Below are 20,207 nucleotides of genomic sequence, written 5' to 3'. Positions count from 1 at the left end.
GCTAGTCCTAAATTAGCTGGAAGAAGAATATTATGGGATAACTTAAAAACCGTAGCACATCTCCATAATTTACCTTGGCTTTTGTTGGGAGATTTTAATGAAGTTTTGTGTGAGGAGGATAAATTTGGGGGAAATCAAGTGAACCTGAATAGAGCTCTTGAGTTCAAGGGGTGCTTAGATGAGTGTAATATGATAGACTAGGGCTTTACGGGGCTGAAATACACGTGGACAAACCATAGGCCCATCTCAAGCCTCATTTTGGAAAGAATAGATAGGTGTTTTGCTAATTCAATGTGGAGGCTCCTTTATTCAGAAGCCGTAGTAACCCATTTACCTAGAACTTTCTCAGACCATTGTCCTATGCTTATCAAGTTACGTAAATCTACGGCTAGTCAGCGAAACAAACCTTTCGGATTCCAAACAATGTGGTTGCTTCATCCGGATTTTCCAAGAGTAGTGCAACAAGCCTGGTCTAAGGATAAAACATTACAAACAGAAACGTCTGATTTTGTAGATAAAGTAAAAAAAATGGAATGTGGAAGTTTTTGGGAATCTCTTCGCAAAAAAAAAAAAAATAGCATTAGCAAGATTGAATGGTGTGCAGAAAGCCCTTGTGGATAGCCCTTGTAATTTTCTACTAGAACTTGAAAAACGGCTTGTTTCGGAATATTCACTAATTCTCATGCAAGAAGAGGAATTTTGGGTGCTTAAGTCCATACTCAACGCAGCCAAGTTTGGGGCCGTAACACGTCTTTTTTTCATGTCTCCACAGTTGTGAGGCGCCATAGAAACAAAATAAGGTGTATCAAGGACACTGTTGGGAATTGGTTGACGGAGGAAAATGAGATAAAAGAGTATATCAGGAATGGGTTTAAAACCTTGTATACCACAGAACTGAAGTTGTCAGCTAGAAACTCGGATGTCTCAAACTTCTCTTGTTGTTTCCTAACATCAGAAGATAGAGCTAAAATTGATTGTGGATTCATTGATGAGGAAATCAGAGCTGGTCTTTGGGCTCTTAAGACATTTAAGGCTCCTGGTCCTGACGGCCTTCATGCGGTGTTCTACCAACATTTTTGACTAGAGGTCAGAAGCTCTGTCTATGAGGAGATTAATGAAGTTTTTGCTCGTGGTGTGGTGCCTAGTTATCTGAATGATACTTTGATCTCATTGATTCCTAAATGTCAAAATCCGGAATCTTTGAGTAATTACAGGCCCATCAACTTATGTAACTCAATTTACAAAGTGATTTCGAAGATCATTATGGCTCGTATCAAACCTTATCTTAGCAATTTGATCTCGCCTGTACAAACTGCTTTTGTACCTGCCGAAGAGGCACTAATAATGTTCTTATAGCCCAAGAACTTTACTATGCTTTGGATAATAAAAAGGGAAGAGCAGGCTTTATGGCCATAAAGTTGGATTTAGAAAAGGCTTACGATAGATTGGAATGAAGTTTCATCCATATAGTTTTGCAAGCCTTCCAGTTTCCCCCAAAAATCCTCAAGATCATAATGAGCTGCATTACTTCTCCTAACACTGCCATTTTGGTCAATGGGGGTGCTTTAGAACATTTTGAGCCAACAAGGGGTATTAGGCAGGGAGACCCCTTATCTCCGTACATCTTTATCCTATGCATGGAGTATTTAGGTCACCTTATTGAGCATAAATGTGTGGAGGGCTCTTGGACCCCTTTGAAGGCCTCTAAGGAAAATTTGGGTTTCTCTCACCTTCTCTATGTGGATAATATCATTTTATTCAGTAAGGTTGACCCCACGGCCTGTGAAGCAATATTGGATGTGCTTGAGAAATTTTGTGTCGAATCTGGGCAAAAAATTAGCTTGGAGAAGTCCCGCATATACTTTTCTCCAAATGTCAATGAAAGTTTGAAGGAGGAAGTTTTTGATAAATTGGGCATTCGGGAGACTCGTGACGTTGGGAAGTACCTTGGCTTCCCACTAAGGCATAGAGGGGCTACGAGGAACCCATACAAATTTATAATGGAGAAGGTCATGAGCAAATTAGCGGGGTGGAAGGCTAAATACCTCTCCTTTGCTGGTCGGACGGTGTTAATTAAGTCTGTAATGTCAACCATTCCTAACTATGTGATGCAAGGGGTGGCCTTACCAGTCCATATATGTGAAAAACTAGATAAGGTCAATCGGGATTTTCCATGGGGATCCACAACCACAAGTGAAAAAAATAGAATGCACATGGTGAGTTGGAGTAAAATTGTGAGATCCAAGGAAGAAGGGGGTTTAGGGATTCAAGCGGCTAGAGCAAAAAACATAGCTTTGCTCTCAAATTTGAATTGGAGGATGTACCATGAACAAAATGCTCCGTGGGCTAAGGTGTTACTAAAGAAATATTGCTCATCATCGAGAATGCGGTCGAGGAACCCGGAAAAATTCCTTCATCACCTAATTGGAGAGCTATTAGCTTGGGTATTCCCATATTTATGAAAGGAATCTGTTGGAGAGTGGGTAATGGCCACGGGATCAAGGCTTGGTTGGATAACTGGATTAATGGTAATTCTCATCGAGGTATGATTGAAGGACCCTTAAGGCAAGAAGACCAAGAATTGACAGTGGCTGACCTATATCATGATCATGAATGGAGATGCGAAATACTTTCTTTTGAGCTGTAGAATTCAATTAAAAACATAATTAAAGCTATTCCAATTCAGCTGTGTGAAAATAGGACAGTTTCTATCATGTGGAAGTACTCCAAAGATGGGGAATTCTCCACAAATTCGGCCTATCACCTAGCTAATGAAGTTGACATGGCTGAAAATCGGTTTCAAGGACAGTGGCTTTGGAAGGTAGATGGGCTGCCAAAAATTATAAGCTTCCTTTGGTTGTGTGTCCATGGTAGTATTCCTGTGAAAGTGTGCTGGTAGCTAGGGGCATCAATTGCGATATAACTTGTCCATTGTGTAATCGGCATGAAGAAACCATTGTCCATCTTCTTCGTGATTGTGTTGTTGCTCGTGACTTGTGGTATAGGTTGGGGGTACCTGCTTCACACATAAATTCCTTCAATGAAAATTTTGAGACTTGGTTAAAAACAAATTGTCTAAGCACTGTTAGGCACAACACATTGATCCCTTAGAGCATGTTGTTTTTATTTGCGGTTTGGTGCCTATGGAAGAATATAAATAAAGTAGTGTTTGAAAACACCACTCTTAATTCCAAGTTGGACAAAGACTACATTGCTCAAGCTAGGGAATATTTTTACTATGTGAGTACTAGCCGCCAAGTTTCTTCTCGAGTTGCTATCCCTATTAGGTGGAATAAACCGCCAGGTGGGTGGCATAAACTTAACATGGATGGTGCGGCTTGTGGAAATCCAGGCAAGGCCGGGGGTAGAGGAGTTATTAGGGATTGTCATGGAGGTTGGGTTAAGGGATTTTCAAGATCAATAGGACACACAACTAGTGTCATGGCTGAATTGTGGGCTCTACGTGATGGTTTGATGCTAGCCATCCAATTGGGAATACAATAGTTAGAAGTAGAGCTTGATGCCAAGGTGATTGTGGAGATTCTTAATAGTGAAAATTATCCTAATAAAAGTTATGTTGCTTTGATGTGTGATTGCAGGTCTCTCATGGCAAGGTTCAAGCAAATTCGGGTGGGGCATGTTTTTAGAAAGGCAAATAGATGCGCTAACTTTATTGGCTAAGAGGGGTTGTTCCATGTTGGAAAATATTGTTATGTTTGATGTATCTCCCTCTGATGATTTAAATGTTTTGCTTGATGCTGATATGAATGGGTTGTATTATTATAGGCGGGTTGCCAAAACTTTGGCCTCTGTGGCCAATTTGTAATTTTTGTTTTGTTGTTTAATATATGCACCTGTTTAACCAAAAAAAAAAAAAGATACAGATGGCCAACTTGTCCTACATGCCTAGAGAGAGAGAGAGAGAGAGAGAGAGAGAGCAAAAGAAGATGGAGAAGAGAGATGATGGTTTTCCTCTAACACGAACTAATAGAGTGAAAGAAACTCCCATTATAAAATAATAATTATTTTATGCATCGAATATATATTAAGATTCTCTATTGTTTGCGTGAGTCCATCATCTGTTTGAATGTTTTGGTTTAGGGGAGGGGAAGGTTAGAGCAATATACACGATGCAAGTTGCAATGATATTTTACAGTGAATTGGAAGAAGAAAGGCATATTTTAGTACTATAATTAGTAGATGATGCGCAACAAAATCTTCTTGTTTAACATGATATTTTACAGTAAATTGGAATTTTCACTTTCCAATCTATGTAAAATGGCTGTGTTTTAAAATGTCCCATTAAAGAAAAAACTCCATTGTCATGATGTGTAGTTTAAGGGATTGTCCACAGGTCAGATTGGGTGGATTTTTTTTTTTAATACCAACTAAAACATTCATTAAACTAAAAGGAGCATTACAAAAGAAAAGCCTTATATTGGGCTCGGGTACGTGTAGCAAAATTGACCTAGACAGTTTGCAGCTCTAATAGCTAGATTAAGCACATGCGATATAACAAGTCTAGGAACAAAAATGACATGTGTAATTAGTCTTTGTTGCCGCAATTGGTATAAGTCTAATGGGAGAGTTTGATCCTGCCATGAAGGGTTGCTGGTGTGGTTACATATCTGCACTAATCTTCTGTTGTTGCACAATATTAGGATGCTACAGAATCCTAAGTCTTTGGCTTTGAGTAATGCCTCCACCAATGCTTCTTGAGTTGCCATGTAGATGGACTGCCTCCCACTATCGGCTCCACCTTTGAAAATAGTACTCCCATCCGGTTTATTGGCTTCAAAAGCAAAACCATATCTCCCAGTGTCACGACCCAAGAAAAAGCGCTAGTCACATCTGCGCTAGTCACATCTGCGCTATACCTCAAAAGGACTAATCACAATTGAGGCTCCTTGCAGTTGTTAATAAAGCCCAGTTCAACCCAGTAAATACCCGATGTGAAACTCATCACACACCCACACACATCACACAATCAATCAAATTGGGGCATCACACCCAACCTTCCTGTTTCTGTATGCTACCACCTTGATGAGAAGTTGCCAACTCTGGTGGGGGATGCTTTTGGTTTGCTTTGGATTTGAGTTGATTTTCTGCATCTGGCTGTGGTTGAAAGCTTCCTGATACCTGCAAGTAATAGATTGAGAAATGAGAACTACTTCAACAGGGTTAGGTATCTTTCCTTGATGCAAAACCATATTTTTATGATTCCAAATTGGCCAAAGGGTGGTGTAGAGAGCTTCTAAGTAATTCATTCTGTTTTACTCCAAGGATCTGCTTGTGGTTGTGAGAGACTGGAAAAATTAGGGGTGCTCTCAGAAAAGAGGTTAGGCATCAGCACCTTCCCTTTTCAGGATTACGTGTGGAGTCGCCACTTATTTTTTAATAAAAAAATAAGAAAAAATAAAATACAATTCACAAAAAATACCTCAAATTCATTAATTGATTATACAAATACAACTTGGTAGAATATCTTTACAAGGCTTTGGTCTTAGATACAACCTATGTAAAGATACAAAACTTTGGTCCTAGATACAATCTACCAAAAAAAAAAGCACTAGATCTACCTACCTAAAATTCTAAGGTTTGGGAGCTACGTTACAAGATGGAAAGGTGTTAGGCACCCACTTTGCCTAGACAGAGTCTGATCTTTTTGACTCTTAGTGACCGTTAAATACCCATATTAAAAGTATGAAATGAGATGCAACATATGCTATGTCAAATCCTAGACCTAGGGTTAAACTTCTATTCAAGAACCTTAGATTTGCCGGTTTATTTTGTGTGAAAAGTTTTGGTGAGAATAGTTAATGGAAAATTTGATTTTTAGTTCTCATAAAAGAAAAAAGAATGGATCTTAAATAAAAATTCAGATTTGGTTGGGATTTTTAAATATGAGGAAAAAATATTTTTCTTTGAAAACACATTATTTATGAAAGAAAAACAGATCTGGTTTTTAATTTAAAAACAGTTAGATTTTTATTTTAAAAAAATGCAGATCAGATTTTTTATTAAAATCAGGCCAGATTTTTATTTGGAATAATGCAGATCTAGTTTTTTATTAAAATAAGGGCAGATTTGTATATGCAAAAATGCAGATCTTGTTTTTTTATTTATTAAAAACATGGCAGGTTTTTATTTGGAAAATACAGATCTGGTTTTTTATTTAAAAACATGACAGATTTTTATTTGGAAAATACATATCAGATTTTATTAATAAAATTTAGATCAAACTTTATGATTAAAATTCAGATCTGGTTTTACTTTGAAAAGGCAACAAAGAGAAAAAAAAAAAATGTAGATCTGTTTTTTTTTTTTTTCTGAAAAAAACATGGAGAAAAATTGCAAATTTGATTTTAGTTTAATAAAAACACAATGAAAAATTGCAGATCTAAAATTCTAAGATTCAAACCAAGATCTAGACATGCTCATCAATTAATCATGTGAAATTTTTTGAAAACAAAAGAAAATATGTGATAACACATGAGACATGATTATTTAAACACAAAAGAAACCATCATATCCATGGAAACTAAAACATATATGAAAACTTGTTATGGGAACAAAGTTAAAGTAATACCTACATGAACTTAATCCTCGAGAAAAGAGTTTTTCAAAGAGAAAATTTTTTTTAAGGGTTTGAGTGAAGCCTCTTAACAAAAAAGTTCCTAAAGCAGAACTTTTTTAACATAAGAGGAGAGAGAAGTCAAAAAAAGAAGGGTCCTAATTTCTGATGTTTGTTCCCTATAGGTTGGATGCTTAAAAAATAAGCTGGATTGGATCAGATATGAATTAGGTTGCGTTCTTATCCCTAAAAATTCGAAATGGATGCATTTTATTAGAGCATTTTTGGGCCGGGCCTCGAAGCTGTGCCAATCGGCACTCTAGATTGGCTCTCTCAAGTGCCGAGCCCAATTCCCAATTTTCGTTCACTTTGGACTCTTTTTTAGGGATTTTCTGAGTCAAGAATTGAATCTGGACATATTTTTAACTCGTATTCTAAAATTAATCATTTTTATTTTGATAATCAGGTCTTGACTAATTATCTAATAGATAAATGTTCTAAAAAGACTTAATTATCAACAATTCTCTTGTTATCTGATTATCCATTTTATTCCCATGCAACCATACTTATTTCTGACAAAAACCAACAACCAATCACACAATTATTTAAGTAATTTTAATTATTTAACCAATCAAAATTAATTTCAATTAATCACATGTGATCCGTTTCACCCGTATACAATGCATGCAGATCATGAACATTTGATCTTGTGATATCTTTCAATCCAACGGTCTAATTTCGGAATCGGGCGTACTGTCGCAACCGTTAGAATCTCAAAATCATTTTTATGATATGCAATGAATGATTTAATGCATGTAATGCAACTATGATTTTTGGGCATTTGAAATGGTCATTTTAATCATCTTCCAAAATTAAATTATAGGTGCAAAATCAAGTGTCTATAGTGGTTATGCTTTGTCTCAACCACTGTTCTGCTGTATTGAATTGTACCTCAGAAGTTCTCAATTCCAAGATTGTGCCATGCCAAACAGCTCTTGCAAAAGAGCAATTTAAGAAGAGATAGGTTGTTGTTTCTTCCTCTTCATCACACATCAAGCATCTATTAGTAACATGGATACCTCTTTTGTTCAGGTATGCAAAAGTAGGTAAGCTAGTATGCAGGAATTTCCAAATAAAGAAGAGTATTTTCAAGGGTAATTTGACTTTCCAAAAGAAACTCCAAACAGATGGGGTTAAGCTAGGAGTATTTTGGGATATTATACATGAATGGCTCTGGTTTTGGTAGATTAAGTTGTAGGCCTTGTTAACTTTGTATTCACCAAAAGTGAAGTGTTTCCAAATGAGTTTGTCATCATTGCCTTGAGTTTTAGGTATTGGAATCTGCAGAATCTCCTTTGCAATGGGGAAATGATAAAGTTTCCTAACCAGGTCAAAATTCCATGATTTTGTATTATTCTCAATAAGATCTGCCATAGTGCCATTAATGAGATTGTGTTCCCTAAGGGTTTGGTTTAGGCAGTGAAACCACTTAGGATGAGAGAGTGGGATTTGGTGACCATTCCCAATCAACCAACGACCTTGATGAAGAGGAACAAATTGGATTTTAGTGATGTTTCTCTAGATCCATGAGTGGTGAGGTTTAGGTTTGTATTCTCTCAAGGGAGATCTAGGAAAATATTTGACTTCAAAAGTCCTTGCCATCAGAGAGTTAGGATTGTTCTAGATTCTCCAATATTATTTTGACACCATTGCTTGGTTGATAGAGGTAAATTTTTTTATCCCAAGGCCTCTCATTCTCTTTGGTTTACATATTGTTTCCCAATTCACCAAGTGTAACTTCCTAGTTCCAAGATCATACCCCCACCAAAAAGCTCTTATTATGGCATCCAATTTGTTGCACACAGATTCAGGTACTCTGAAGCAGAAGAAGGTATAAAGGGGCATAAATTGACGAACAGATGAGATTAAAGTTGCTCTTCCTACTTGTGACAAGAGTTTGGCTTTCCATCCTTTTAATTTTGCTTGGACTCTATTTACTAGGTCCTGAAAATCAATCACTCTCCTACCCCGAAGTTTGAAGTTAATGCCTGGGTACCTACTAGGATTCCAAACAAGGTTGACCTGTAAGGAGCTTGCTATGTTTTCTTGGTTATGTAGGGGAATGTTAGGAGAGCAGAACAGGTCGGATTTAGTGAAGTTTATATATTGACTAGAAATAGAGCAGTACCACAAAATTATCTTCCTTATGTTGGCAAGGAAAGTCATGTCATTTTGGAAGAAGAAAAGGGAGTCATTTGCAAAAAAATGTGTGAAAGAGACACACTGTCTTCCGATTGTAATACCCTTGATTTGCCTTTTGTTTTCAGCTTAAGTAAGTTTTATTGAAAGAATGTCAGCACAAAGAAGAAAAAGGTAAAGGGATATGGGATCACCTTGTCTAATACCCCTAGTTGGGTGGATGGCTTGCGTGGGGATACCATTGATAAGCAAGGTATACTGGATAGTAGTGACACATTCCATGATCCAATTCAGCCATGTGTCACTAAAATTCATGGATAGCATGACAATTTTGAGGAAATTCCAATTAACTCTATCGTATTGTTTGCACATGTCAATCTTCAAGGCCCCAAACCCTCATTTCCTTCCTTTTTTCTTTTTTAGGGTATCAAAGATTTCATGTGCAAGAAGAATATTGTCAATAATACTCCTTCCTTGGATAAAAGCATTTTGAAATGGTGAGATTAGTTTATCCATGAGTGGTTTTAACTTGATCACCAGTATTTTGGAGATGATTTTGTATGTGACATTGCACAGACTAAAGTCAGTTACCTCCTCAAGGATACTAACCTTGGGTATAAGAGTAAGGAAAGTTTGGTTCAAGGATTTGAGAAGGGAACCAGAATGAAAGAAGGCCTGGATTGAATTGAGGATGTCCTACTTCACTATGTCCCAGTATTCACGGTAGAAGAAAGCAGGTATCCCATCTAGTCCAGGAACTTTATGAGGACCCAATTGGAAGACTGCCCTTTTAATTTCATCATCTGTTATAGGCATGTCTAAGGTAGCTTGCTGATGTTGATCAATTTTAGGGATAGGAAGTGTTTCTAGTTCCTTTCTCAAGGTGTGAAAGGAGATTGTTTCTGTTTCAATATACCGATTCTTGAAGTGATTGACTAAAGTGCTTTCAATAACCTCATAGTCCTAAGTGATAGTTCCTTCATCTGTTTTGAGGTGTAAGATTTTACTTCGAGCTCTTCTTTGCTTCACCAGTGTTTGAAAATATTTAATGTTTCTATCACCTTGAAAATATTTAAACATTCCAAGCACTTGAATCACAGCTCAATGTGTGTCATCCACATCCTCTCAAATCTAAAGATAGGGTGATTACTGCATTTCAAAATCCAACAAAATAGACCCATGATCTGATCTTAAGATAGGGTGATTACAAAGTGCATAATGTGGATATGTATTTATCCAATCGACGGAAGCAAAGGCTTTGTCTAGTCTCTCCATTACCAAAGCTTCATCCTCCCTTCTATTCATCCAGGTAAACCTTTGACCTTTAGCCTCAAGTTCACACAATTCAAGCTCATTAAGGGTATTTAGGAATAAATCAGCTCCTACAATGTTCCTATTGTTAAAAGAAAATTTTTCCTCATGTGACAAAATCTGGTTAAAATCCCCAATGCATAACTAGACTGGTTTAGCTATATGCTTCAATTGTTTCAGTTCCAACCAAAATTCTTCCCTTTTGGTATGATTAGGTTAGCCATAAATAAACGTTATGGAGAGAGGGGTACCTTTGTGGTCAAGAAGATCAACATGAATTAAGTGCTTTGAGCCATACTAAATGCTGAGATTCTAATTTGGTTGCCATCCAAGGAGTAGTCCACCACTGAGTCATTCTCTTGGACATTCTCATCCCTTGCAGAATCCACATTTCTCCAAAACATCTAGGCCCTTATCCTGTACAAGCTTAGTCTCCATTAGAAATAAGATGTCTGGTTTATGCTCCTATGCCTTTTTTTGGCATTATAGAACTGTAGAGGGGGTGCCTAGCCCTCTACAATTCCAACTCAAGATCCTCATGGCTAATTGGAAGTTGTTGAAGGCCAGCTTCCTGAAGCCCTATGTTAGACTCAGCATGGAACAAATGGGTGAAAGTGTTTGTTGAGATTTCTAGAGCTATCAATGTTCTCACCTGAAAAACTTCCTCATCAAATAGAGCACATCATTACCTTTGTTTCATGTTTTTGCCAAACCTCCTAATTTCCTTTCTAATTCTTTTCCTGGAGCTCACCCTAATGGTTTCAATTTCTATTTTTAAGTCCCAAGCTTCACTACAACTGAGGTATGTGCTCTATGGAGATGAGATTATAGAGCTTATAGGTGATGGGGGTCCTGGTCCTAGGTTGAGGAGCTCAAATGAGTTTAAGTCCCCTACTATGGGCTCAAAATTAATGGGTTGCTTTTCAAGAGTTGGGATTGCATGTTGGTTTTGCTGATGGGTTTCATTGACAAGGGTCGGGTAATTGTTGTTGTTGATGGTTCTTGGATCAACTCTATTATGGGCCCCATTAGTTTGTGGAGTAAACTCGGCCCATGACTTGAACCACCTAGTTTAAATCTGAATCTCCCACGATAGACCCTTTGAACTAGAGACTCATTGAAAGAATCAAGGGATTCCAGAATGCATCCTTTTGCCCAACCTTGTCCTTGCTTGGCTTTTGGTCTCTTCTCATTCAGTTTGTCCAAGTTAAACATAACTACAATGGTATCACTTTCAGTGTTAAAGTCCTCAAATTGGGGATGAAGGCTTAGTCCATTTGTTATATATGGACCAATTCCTTCTATCCAAGTCCATTTGAGGTTTGATTCACCATGTGGTAACCAGGGGGTGATACGAACCTCAATCGATACGCTTTGAGACCCAACAAACAATATTGGACTATTTGCCTAGGAAAGAAAAAATTCAGATTTTGATAGAACCCTAACCCAACGTTTATAAGTGAAATGCGAACCAAAAGTATAAGTAATAAACATTGACCCAATGATTATAATTGAATCATAAACCGAAGGTATAAAGTTTGAACACTACAAGAAAGAATCCTTGATAAGTTCACAGTTCCTGAAGCACCAAAAGAAGAGCAAAGCCTCACCTTTTCTGATTTCTATTCAATAATCCTCTATTACAATGAGTGCATGCTATTTATAAGACATGTCTGAAAAATAGAAAATATAAAAAATGTACTAAATAATAAAAGTTGATTTGGTCTGAAATTAGCATATCCAAAATAGGAAAAAATCTCCATTAACTGATATAGAGCTGGAAAGTCAATCAGTCATTAATCCACATCATAAATCACTCCCAATTAAGCCAGATCATCCCTCAATAGCTTGGATTAAATTTATTACGCCTTCATTTTCCTTTGGGCCAAGCTTGGAATGTCCTACATTAGAATCAGCCCAAATCTCTTGAATCAACCCATTAAGTGTTTTTTTGATCTTCTTGGATCATGCTCTTGTGATAAGCCCAACTGGAACATGCAATGAATCCTTGAATGCTTGTTAATTCTCATCAAGGGGCCTCATAGAAAAACTTGCATTGTTTGTGCTAGAATTGGGATGGTTTAGTGGGGGTTTGTGATTGTGTGCAACAGGGCTAACTCCAGGCCATGTGTTGTAAAAATCCTCTGGCTCTCCTTCTTCAGTATTGGGAATGGTTGAGTTGAGAGAGTTTGCTGGGGTGGGTGGGACTATCTGCTGGGGTGGGCAGATTGAGATTGAAAAGTTTAACCAAATTGCCTTTGGGCTTTGGCAAGTTGGAGTGGACTGGACCGATTAGCTGATCAAGAGTTTTTTATTTTTATTTTTGGTAAATTACAAAGTTAATCTCTATCCTTTACATTAGATGACAATTTAGTCCTTAACCTTTCTATTGTGCCAATTTGGTCCCTAACTTTTTCAATGTTGTGTCAATTTAGTCCATGTAGTTATTCTTGGATGGAAAATGCTGATGTGTCAAACGGAATAGTAAAAAATGATTTTCATGCCACATTATTTGCCAACTGTACATTCATGTCAGATTAAAAAAAAATGCTCAAGTGAGATTGGATTTATCTCACTAAATGGTTCTAAAATTAAAATCCCTAAAAGTTTCTCTCTCTCGTCAATATCATCTCCATAGCTGTCGTTATACAAATTTCTCAAAAGTTAAGTGTTGGTTAATAGTTTGTTTAATTTTCTCCTACATGCTTGCTTCAGGAGCTTGGGCTATAAACGAATGCAAAGCACCTTATGAAACCACTGTTTGCAACTCATAAAAAATGGATTCCTTTTTCTTTTTATTTGAGAAAGGTTGCCCACCATTCTATAAAACTCTACGGGTTATCAGGTTGGTTTGAATTTGAAATGATGGTAGATTTGTTGACAGGTCTACATGATGATTCTATAAATTCTGGAAAGTAAAAAAGAGTAGTAGCAAATCACTCGTTTGCAAAGGGATCTGTGGCACTAGGTAGTGCAGGTTTGATCCTATTGGACTAATTCAGATTTTTTGAGCTGTTTTCTAGACTAGCTTTCTTAAACAGGATTGTTTCTTTTAAACGAGAGAGAGAGAGAGAGAGAGAGAGAGAGAAACTTTTAGGGATTTTAGAACTATCTAGTGAGAAAAATCAGATTTGTGTGTAGATTTTAATTTGGGGTTTTTTTAATTTTAATTTGACTTGTCCGGTTGGTAGTTGACTTCGCATTAAAAATAATTTTTTCATCCAAGGGATAATAGCAAGAATTAAATTAACACAATACTACAAATGTTAGAAACCAAATTGGTGTAAAGGATAGGGACTAACTTTGTAATTTACCTTTTTTTTTTTTCATATCGCTGTTTAAAGCATTCAGCACCCCCTCCCCCAACCCAAAAAAAAAAAGCAATAAGAATTAATCACGTGTAAAGCCTTTTCTGTAAAATGTGAAACACCCTTTCATTGTCTCTTTCATGTGTAACTAAAATGTGAAGCAATTGAGGGAAAATATGGATGGCAAATTCAGCCAAATTGTTATCGAAATCCAAAGATACGTAAGCACCTATTTCCTATCTCTCTCTCTCTCTCTCTCTCTCTCTCTCACACACACACACACACACACACACAAAACACCCAATCCTTGTGTTGTAAGTTTATTTTTTAATAAACCAATAACATGAGTAAGCTCTTCATATACACTAAAATCATGAATGTCCTCAACACGTAATCATGTAATGGAATTTCGATTTAATAAATTAATATGCTATTCATTTGAGTACTAAGTACTAACATTAGAATCAAGTCATTGATTCGTGCATTTGTAGTGTATATGCATAGCAATGTGACGATTTTATTTTTCCTCTCTCAATTTCATGTTTTAGCTTACATATTTCAGATCACATTACTTTTGGCTCAAAGAATGTGGGGGGGCGGGGGGATAAGCAACATCTAAAAACTGATGAATGTCTCCAAAGTCCAAAACGGTTCATATAGTTAATTAAACTTTATGTTTGGCTCAAAGAATTAAAAGAGGTGAAGTACTGATGACACATTAAGATGTTCTTTCTATTTTGGCTCTAAGATTCAAATATACAAGCTCTATGAGGAAACTGCCTCATCCTCTAACGGCTTGTACAAGGCCCAACTTCCCAAAACAAGCAGAAACCCTTTTTTTTATTGGAAATAGAGCAAGCCTTTCCACCATCTGCATTAGAGAGATTATGTTTCGCTCTCTTCAAGTGGAGCAGTACCTATGGCAGAAGAGCAGGAGCAGATCTATTGGAAAGAGTCCTGTATATGGCTTTAATGGTATTTGGAGTTGTTCTGCAACAACCTCCCACAAGGGAAGCCCCAACCTCACACCATCTGTTTACATACGAGACAAAATCTTCATCTGAAACGCCAGTATTTTGCTGCAATGAAAAAACAAGGTCTAAGGCAGTGTGGGTGTGATAGTATACAAGAATAAAGTCAAGAATGTATTTATAAGCTTTCATTGCATTTGGTTTGAAAAACATAAAAACAACCAGGAAGCAGATCATGATGTGATCAATCATTGTTATGCTTTTATTCATTAGGATAAAAAAATAAATTGTTGTGCTAATCTAGTCAATTTGGATTTTGCCTTCATTACAATACAAAATTAAATAAGTGAGAATTGAAGTTTTTCCAATAAAGTAGTGAACAGGAATTTGAAATTGATATTTGAAAGTTTCCTGCCATTTGGAAAGAACACAAAGTTGCATCAAACATAGGCACAGCCTATATTTCTGAAAATTGGTAAAGAGTAAATACAACTTTAACCCTCTTCTCAAGTAAGATTATATTTTGTTGAGAAAGATTTTCACACTCAAAACTTCATTAAAAAACAAGAGTTGTAAATGTAGAAGTAATATTTGTACAAGCGAAGTGAAAGAAAGCGAACGTACCACCCATTGTTTTTGCTCGGCATCATATCTTTCACCACTATTTGGATATATAACTATTGGTTTTTTTGATACCTGAAGGAATTGTTCAAAATAATAAGGTTTAAAAATCCACTAGGCAGAGTGACTTGTAGGAATGTAATCATGTAGAGATAAAAGATTCAATTGGAAATTAAATAAAGTATTTATATATGTCATATGATTCTTCACAAAAAGCATTGATTCTTCACATATGGACCCAGTAGTGATTTGTTTTTTTAATCAGAAAAAGTAAGTAATTCATTGAAAGATGAAGAATGAGAGCTGCAGTACACAGGAAGTATACTACATTACAGATCAGAAAAAGAAAAAGAAAATAAAAGTCAGCAGACAGTGATACTATCTATCAAGGACAATAAATCTATCCCAGTATGTGATTTGTTCTGGTAGTAATCTATTATATGTTGGCCTCACAGGTCCAAATTAACTGCCCATATAACTAAATGATGTTTTTGCCAACTCAAATGATTGCGTTAACCTCCATCTCTACAGAGAGTCAATAAACCAAGAAATAATGGTATAATCTAACTTATCAAATAAATAAATAAATAATGGTATAATCTAGAAAAACTACATTGTTTTATGCAAGATTTTATATTAAAAGAACGAGCAAAAAGGTCAATAGGTGAAATGGCTCTCAAGAACAGAAAAAAGTTAGTCTCATGCTCAGCTAAAAAAAAAATAGAGATAAATAAAATCAAAGCAAAATAAGAAAATAAACAAAATATACAGCACCATAAAGATGATACCTTCTTAATAGATAATATAAGTTCACGAATTAATCGAGGAGGGGTACAGTTGATTCCCACTGAAACAACTTTCTTGCATGATTCAGCAATGGATGCACATTCAAGAATGGAATCGCCATTAACCACATTGACACCATTTTTAGAATTGAAACAAAACCATGCTGGAATCTTTATGTCTTCTTCCTCCAAAATCTCTGCATAAGCCTGCATGAACACCAAGGTTTCCGAACAAAAGCAAGAAGTGAAACACCATAGTTACGCCTAAATCCATTGTTCTCAATAAAGAACAGCTATCTTCGATAGCTATTAAGAATTAATCCTTCTCTACCGCCACAAGCTTTGAGCGTCCATCAAGAATTTGATTGATGACCCAACCCAAATATAGGGCACACCATTTCAAGATATCAGTGGGTCATGACAAGTATCAGTAGTATGAAGCCAACAATAAAAAAAATATAGGCCTTTATTAAATATTTGCCATGAAGAGATTATAATGTTACTGAAACCAACAAGCATAGGAAAATACCTGAGCTTCTAATTTATTAGGAATTGTCTCAAATGCAATTAGGTCAGGACCTGATTCTGCTAGGACTTGAACCCTTCTCAGATGAAAATCTTTCAAAGTTTCTAGTGTAATTGCATCACCATAATCCCCACTGTTAAGAGTACATAAGAAGAAAAAAAAGACATGATCACTGAATTGTCAATTTGGACAACAATTCTGAACTCACAGAAAGAACAAGTCTGGCAAACTTCGATATAGAAGCATGTGAGACAAGAATAACGAAAAGGGTACAATATTATGCCAATAATACACATAAAGGAGGTTGTTAAAGTTTAACCAGGGACTGCTAGATATAGGAAATATCAAAGCCAAAGAAAATTGCAGCCCATGCAATTACTTTAAGCAGCACTTGTTGACTCACCTGTACTCAGAACCATCAGCCAAATAAGCCCCATAACTCCCCACAGATGCCGCAACTAAGATTGGGCGACGTTGGAGAATTCTTCCAGCTCCAGTGTCATTAGATGAACATTCAGCACATCTGTTATAATAACTATCTCGTGCCTCAATGGCAATTTCAACACTTCTTCTAAGCAAGTTTTCACCTTCTTCTCTAGAAAAGCCTTTAGCCTGAAAGCCCTGAATTGTGGCCTGTGCACGTATGGATAAACTTGAAATTCATTTTGGGTAAAGAAAAGTAATAGTGAGATTATCATTATTTAATGGAACCTACCTGATAAGATGCTGTTATTATAACATCTGCACCAGCTTCTAGGTAGTCAAGGTGTACCTGCACCATCAAGAAACTCAAATGAATTAAGCAAATAAATGAAAAGAGAAATTTTAAACATAAATCAATTTCCACTTAGGATTTATGTTCTAAAGTGACCCCTTTCCTTATATCATACTTTATATTTTTTGATAGGTTATATCATACTTTATATAATTACAAGCCAACAAAAAGCTGAGATCATAGTACTTTGTCCAATTATGAAATTTTGAAACCAACATTTAATGTAAAGTATTTTTCATCTGAAGAAACATCTCCAAATTAACCCTTTACTCATAAAATGTTATTCATTAGATGTTTTAATTACTTTAAAATTTTTGACTGATCATTTTTCACCTTATAACAATGGGTAGATTGGTCTGATTAGTTGCTCAAGTGCAATAAATAAGAAAAGAAAAAAAAAATTATATTGCATGAGTTTTAACTTTCAAATATTTTTACACCCCCCAAAAATTTTCATCAAAACAGATATTTCATAAAACATTTACGCAAACTTTATCAGATGGTGGATTTGCATCTCAGAATAAGATTCAATACTTACATGGAAAGCCGCTAATGGTTCATACAAGTCACAAGACTGACTTAAGAGAGAAAAGACAAGCACAGTTCTTGAAACTGATTTTCTACACCACATGGTGGTCCTATCATATGTTTAATGCTACATCTATAGCAATGAAAGTCTGCTACAAACAAACCTAAAAAGCTAACTGATTCAACAAACAGAATCTCTAAGTGTCAAAGCCGCGCCCATTTAACAGTCCAAGTTCATAATTAACAGTCCATATTCATAAGTTCCAATGTTCCTTTCCTTTCACCACAAACTTTACAAACCATGTCCACATTGTATCCCAAATCTTCACACATACTGCAAAACCTAAGATCCAAGCAACCTCATCACCATACCAATAACATAACCCCCCCCCCTTCCCCCCCCAAAAAAAAAAAAAAAAAAAACTTTTAAATTTGTAAAATTTCACACAACCATAAAGTTGGGTTTTTTTTTTTTAATATAAATAATTTTCCTTTAAAATTTACATTCTCAATTTCTCTCTTACTCTTTTGGACCCCCCAACTAATCAATATTATCAAATTCAACCTTTCCCATTCATTACATTCTCCCATCTTAATAATAATAATTTGATTAGTCTCTTTTGGCCCCAACTAATATATATCTAAAAATTCAAGAATTCCAATTGCATTATATTCTCCTATATTTTCATCAACCAAATTAAGGAGAAAATTAACTATTTTTCAATTTGAATATGTTATATGTCTCTCTTGGATTACATTACACTCAACGCAAATTGAGATAAGAACAAATACGAATACAGAAGCCAGAAGCCAGAAGCCAGTAAGTACACATAAGTATACGGAGAGAGAGAGAGGACCTGGCGAATGAGATGAGGAGAAGAGAGGAGGCATTTGGCACTCCAGAGTAAATCGTTGAGGTCGGCACCGTGTCGCTCCAGCTCCGTCGCCAAGCCGCCGTCCACCACCGCCGCCGCTCTTCCCTCTCTCTCTACAAACTCCCTCATCAAATCCCACTGCGATTGTGACGACGTCGTTTCGATGCCGAGTCCCATCACTATATATATCTAAGTCGCTCGCTCGAGTCTGACTCAGTTTCACTTTCAGCATACTTTGAAGTTGTTATGAAAGTTGGTTTGGTTTAAATACGCATACAGGCTACAGCTTTGTATAATCATAATCTTAATCCATTCTATAAACAGTAACACTCTATTTAAGTAATACCCAAAAATAAAAATTGAAAGTGATATTATTTTTTTTAATAAACTAATTGAAATTTTGACATATCTATATAGCGAGTTGTGAATAGTGACTTTTCCATTTTCATCACTTACAACTAGTCACTTAAATCAATTGCGAAAAAAAATTGTGTAATATATATTGATATCAATTTAGCTTATAACAACAATTAAAATAAGTAAGATATTAAGAGAATTTGCTTTGATTGTGTCAAATCATTTATAGAAAGGATAAGATTTAGTTTTAAGGAAATGTGGAAGAGTGCTTGGTGTGGCCCCGAACAAAGTTCTTTCCAAACTAATTTGAAAATCTAATTGTTGAATTTTATTTTTGTGTATGAATTTTGAAAATCTAATCATTGAATTTCATATTCCTTATGTTCTTAATATCCATATCAAATTTCATTTATATTGGATGTTATTTACTATTCGATTAATAAACTTATTTTTTATATACAAGTGTAGATCACAGAAACTGGAAGTTTTTACATTTGTTTGAAAGCATAGCAATTGTTCATTGATTTTCTTGAAATTTTGCAAGCATTAAGGATATAATAAGAACATGCAATCCAATGGTTAAAATTTTAAAATCTACATTCAATATAAAGATATATGAGGAGTTTGAAGGGTCATAATCACTCTCATGTTTTATCTAAATTTTTAATCATAATCAACCTGTTGGAGCATTTTAATATTAATTAATTAAAATAGATTTATATTACAACATAATTGTAAAGATGTGAGAGTTAATATGAAAGATGAGAAATTAGTGAAAATGTTTAATCTCGCATTAAAAATGAGAGAGAGACTATTTTTCTTTTTAATTGTAGTAATTAATGGGTCAATACGTATTAATTCAGATATTAGACTAGATGCGTGCGCAAGGGAAAGTGAATGAAAGGGTCCAAACAGATAGTCCATTAAAGAGAGCAAGTGTCGCGCTTCAGTCCAAATAGTATTGTGTAATTTTTCTCTTCAAATTAATTATATTCAAAAATATTATTCAGTTTCTCTTTGTGTTATTTCCATTATTATTGTGTTTACACCTACAATTTTAAGGAGATTTAACACATAGAGCCTACACAAGAGAAACCAAATGAGATTGTTGGAAATCTTAACAAGCCCTTCACTTTAAGGGAGCCCACTTCAAGAGGTGGAAAGGAAATATCCTCTTCTATTTGAGTTTTCTTAAAGTCGCCTACATCCTCACTAACAAGAATCCTCCAAAGGCTTCTACCAATGAGATGAGTGAGGAAGAATTTCATCTCCATCAAGAAAAAATAGATAAGTACATAAAAGATGAATACAATTGTTACTCTTATCTTTTGAATTGTCTTGCCGATCATTTTTATGATTATTATGATACAACTTATA

The 20,207-nt window shown here is 35.6% G+C and overlaps 1 protein-coding gene across 1 annotated transcript; it reads right to left on the bottom strand.

Annotated features, from left to right (window-relative positions):
• Positions 1–14,022: 14,022 nt before the first annotated feature.
• LOC142611805 (homocysteine S-methyltransferase 2-like) lies at positions 14,023–18,733 on the bottom strand. The gene is made up of 7 exons (XM_075783951.1): positions 18,456–18,733; positions 17,011–17,067; positions 16,699–16,928; positions 16,299–16,428; positions 15,773–15,976; positions 14,988–15,059; positions 14,023–14,471 (listed from the first exon to the last, which is right to left on the bottom strand). Exons 1-7 carry the CDS (start codon positions 18,648–18,650, stop codon positions 14,310–14,312), a joined length of 1,050 nt encoding a protein of 349 aa, XP_075640066.1. The 5' UTR covers positions 18,651–18,733; the 3' UTR covers positions 14,023–14,309.
• Positions 18,734–20,207: the final 1,474 nt, after the last annotated feature.

Source organism: Castanea sativa, chromosome 10 (genome assembly GCF_040712315.1).
Source record: "Castanea sativa cultivar Marrone di Chiusa Pesio chromosome 10, ASM4071231v1".
NCBI classification, from domain to species: Eukaryota; Viridiplantae; Streptophyta; class Magnoliopsida; order Fagales; family Fagaceae; genus Castanea; species Castanea sativa.
The sequence above is the reverse complement of the archived record's forward strand: the minus strand, read 5'-3'. Positions and strand labels throughout refer to the sequence as shown.